The sequence below is a fragment of the Arachis ipaensis genome, chromosome B02, assembly GCF_000816755.2.
Source record: "Arachis ipaensis cultivar K30076 chromosome B02, Araip1.1, whole genome shotgun sequence".
NCBI classification, from domain to species: Eukaryota; Viridiplantae; Streptophyta; class Magnoliopsida; order Fabales; family Fabaceae; genus Arachis; species Arachis ipaensis.
The window spans coordinates 68,195,327-68,198,685 of record NC_029786.2 but is presented as its reverse complement, the minus strand read 5'-3'; the positions used below and the strand labels follow the sequence as shown (position 1 = coordinate 68,198,685).

The 3,359-nt window shown below is 30.5% G+C and overlaps 1 protein-coding gene across 1 annotated transcript; it reads left to right on the top strand.

Annotated features, from left to right (window-relative positions):
* Positions 384-1,265, top strand: LOC107627334. Its single transcript, XM_016330179.2, has one exon. It carries the CDS (start codon positions 482-484, stop codon positions 1,016-1,018), a length of 537 nt encoding a protein of 178 aa, XP_016185665.1. The 5' UTR covers positions 384-481; the 3' UTR covers positions 1,019-1,265.

Genomic DNA, 3,359 nt, shown 5'->3' with positions numbered 1-3,359 from the left:
TCATGCGAATTCAAAGTGGAACAAATTTAGCAATTAAAATTTGAGGGATAACCCAAATTTTCAGAAGCTTTATCGCTAAAATAACTGAAATTCAACCCCGAGCGAATGGTGACATATGCATAAATTAATTGATGTGGAAAATTATGTGAAATATGCTGTCAAGTCTCTTATTTCCAAAAACGTCAAATAATGTAGACACTCAATAACCGCTAGTTATCTTTCTAATTTTGGTTAACAAAACTTTAATTGACGTGTAATAGTAGTTATAACTAACTATTCTAAATAAATTAATTAATAATATCAATCTTTTTCTCCATTTTGTTAATCTAATCTGCTCATGGATATAGCTACTTTGAGTTGTAAGCTAAGTGTTGCCAGATACGAGATCCACTAAAGCCATGAATTTACAACTTTACTTGACAAAAAAAAAGGTTATAACCTTGTTCAGTTTTTGTTTGAAGCCAAAATTGTTCCAAGAAATATGGATTATTATAATCTTTTGCATGAAACATTGGCAAAAGGTAATGAAGAAATGAGAGGTAATAATATTTCCATGTCAAATCAAAATAGTTCTATCATTTGTCCCAAGCCAAGAAAAGTTGGGATTTTTGTTACCATTCCCAAAAGGCAATTAAGAGTAGAAAAGTTATGTCATGAACAACAAAATGAAGGATGTGATTCAAAACCTGGGGTAGAGCTTCTGGACACAATATCCAAGGAGAATAATTATTACATTGAAACACCATCACCAAACCCATTTTTTCTCAGGTCCCCTCCTATTAGAGCATCTAATCCTTTGATCCAAGATGCTCAATTTGGATACCAAAAGTACATTGCTTCTCCTCAATCAATAAAACATGTAATGTTACCATCACCCATTTCTTCGCCGTCAGCAAGATCAGGGTTATCATCTCCGTCATCGTTGCACAAAGGAGGGTGCACTGTCGTGATGAAGTTTGGAAGTAAATCAGCTGCGGTCAAGGTAATAGGATTTGATTGTCACATTGCAGTTGCTTGATCTAAGTAACAAAAAATGTGTACATAACAAGAACCTAACAAGGTGCATTATTATATGACGCTAACAGTGCTAAGAAAAATTGAGTTGGTGGTGTATATATATTTGTTATGGTTTTGTAATGATTATCATCCTATGTATATGATTTTGTTTGATGGCAGTACTCTGGTGGAAACAACAACTGGAGAAATTAAATTTGTCAATATTATAGCATAATGCACATATTAATAATCCATTAATCGATTGACAAACTTTCTTCTTACTTTTATCATTTTTTTAGACTTTAACTTTGATACACTCACTGTGTAAAATGTTTCGCATAATCATCTAATCATATTAATTTTTTTAGATGACTATCCACATAGTCAATAAAAATAGTATTTATTTTTGCAGACATAATAATAAATAATTGAATACACATGTAAAACTATTTATACTGACAGTATATATAAATTAAATTCTTTTTTAATGAATTAATAAAAAAAATTCCGTTAAATTTCACTAATTAATCATTATTCTTTCTAAATCTTCTCTCAATCAAATTAGTCTCCAAAAATTTCAACTTTAATCATGTTCATTCTTACCGATTTTTTCATCAAAACACTATTAGTGGCAAATTAAAATGTCTTCTCTCATTCTTTCGTCCTCTTCTCTAGCTATGCATATAGAGCTATTACAACTCCTCTTTCCATAATAGACACCACTAAACTCACCACTCCAAATTCTGGTTCACATCCAAATCTGTTTCTTTACTCCCTCTTCTTTATTAATCATTTGTGTTTCTCTTTTCCTTTATGTAATTTTTGAACATGAAATTTGAGTGGTGGTGGTGATTTTGGTGGTGTTGTACTATATTTTTTAGTTTAATAATGATGATTGGTTGCCTCCATTCATGGGGCTTGTGGTGGGTTTTTTTATGATAGTTTTAGTTTGAGTAGCTATAACAATTTTGATTTTTGGCAATGGTGATAATGGTAACAAAATAGTAATGCTTGGTGAATAAATAAATGTTCAATCAAACTCCCAACCACGTGCTTTAAAAAAATTGATTTTTTTACTTCATAACTTTCTCCCTTCGTCTTTTACTTTTGTCGTTACTCCATTTTTTTTCATTTTTTTCTTGTCTCCTTTGTTCTTTTCCAATCTACTCTCTTTTTCTTTTCTTCTTCTCTTCCTTATCAACATATTTTTTCTAAAAATATTTTGTTCAAAATAATTTATAAGAATTTTTATGTTGCCATTTTCTTTAAATAGAATATGTTTTAGAGACCTAATTGAGACTTAGTTACAAAACCACTTTTCACTCAATATTTTTTATGAAAAATTATATAGTGTTTCTAACAATGAGGCAATGGCAAATAAGAAGAGGAAGAAAGATCTATATGTAGTGGTGTCGGTAGCGATGATTTTAATTAGCAATGGTGGTAATGATAGTAGAAATGATTATTATGCTCATGATGAGAACGAAAAAAGAGAAAAAGACAAAGATGTGGTTGTTTCTTCTAGTTCTTATTCTTATATGTTTGTAGGTAGTTGCGATACTTCAATGATTTTTTTCCAGTTCTATATAACATTTTTGTCGAACTCTACATCTCGACTAATTATGAGTTTTTTTATTTGCAACTAATACACTTGATATCATTTTGATTGAATACAATACCCAAGAAATATTTTTCCTATCTTCTCGTCGATCTTGCTTATTTTTTATGTGACAATGTGTACATGACATATGCATCCAAACATCCGTAAATGTTTTGCAAAAGACTTTCATCCACTCTATGTTTTGATTAGAATTTTTTATTTTTCATCGCTTAGTAGGACAATAATTAATAGGTATACTGCTATATATATAGCTTTTGCTCAAAAAAGATGTTTGGTAGATTTTTCTCCTTAAGAATCAAGCGAGGTCTCACTAGGATATTAGTGTATATCAGTCACTCTATTAAGTGTGTCGGGTTAAACACTCATTCTATTCATCCTTAACAAATTGTTCTCATTAGACTTACCTTTATCGTAAGTCATTAAGGAAATAAATGGGACATGTCGAGCTGAGTGAACCTCTTGCATAGTCTCTGATGACTCAATGTCTATCCGTAACACAGTATAGCCAAACCACTTGATCTAATGTCAATATTTGTCACAGGTATTTGGCGTCAATTATAGGGATACAAATTCGCATTTTAAAAACTGGTGAGCATGCAACAAATATTGTAAATGGAACTTTGAATTCTGGTAGTTTCATGTACACTATTGGTTGTTTCATATCTATAGATGGATGAGCATATGTCCAGTCCAGAATGGAAGATAAAAATAGTTTAATTTGAATATTTATTATTATTATTAT

What these genes read in the sequence shown, in the direction of transcription:
- LOC107627334 (XM_016330179.2), top strand. Translation starts at nt 482, where the DNA reads ATGGATTATTATAATCTTTTGCATGAAACATTGGCAAAAGGTAATGAA.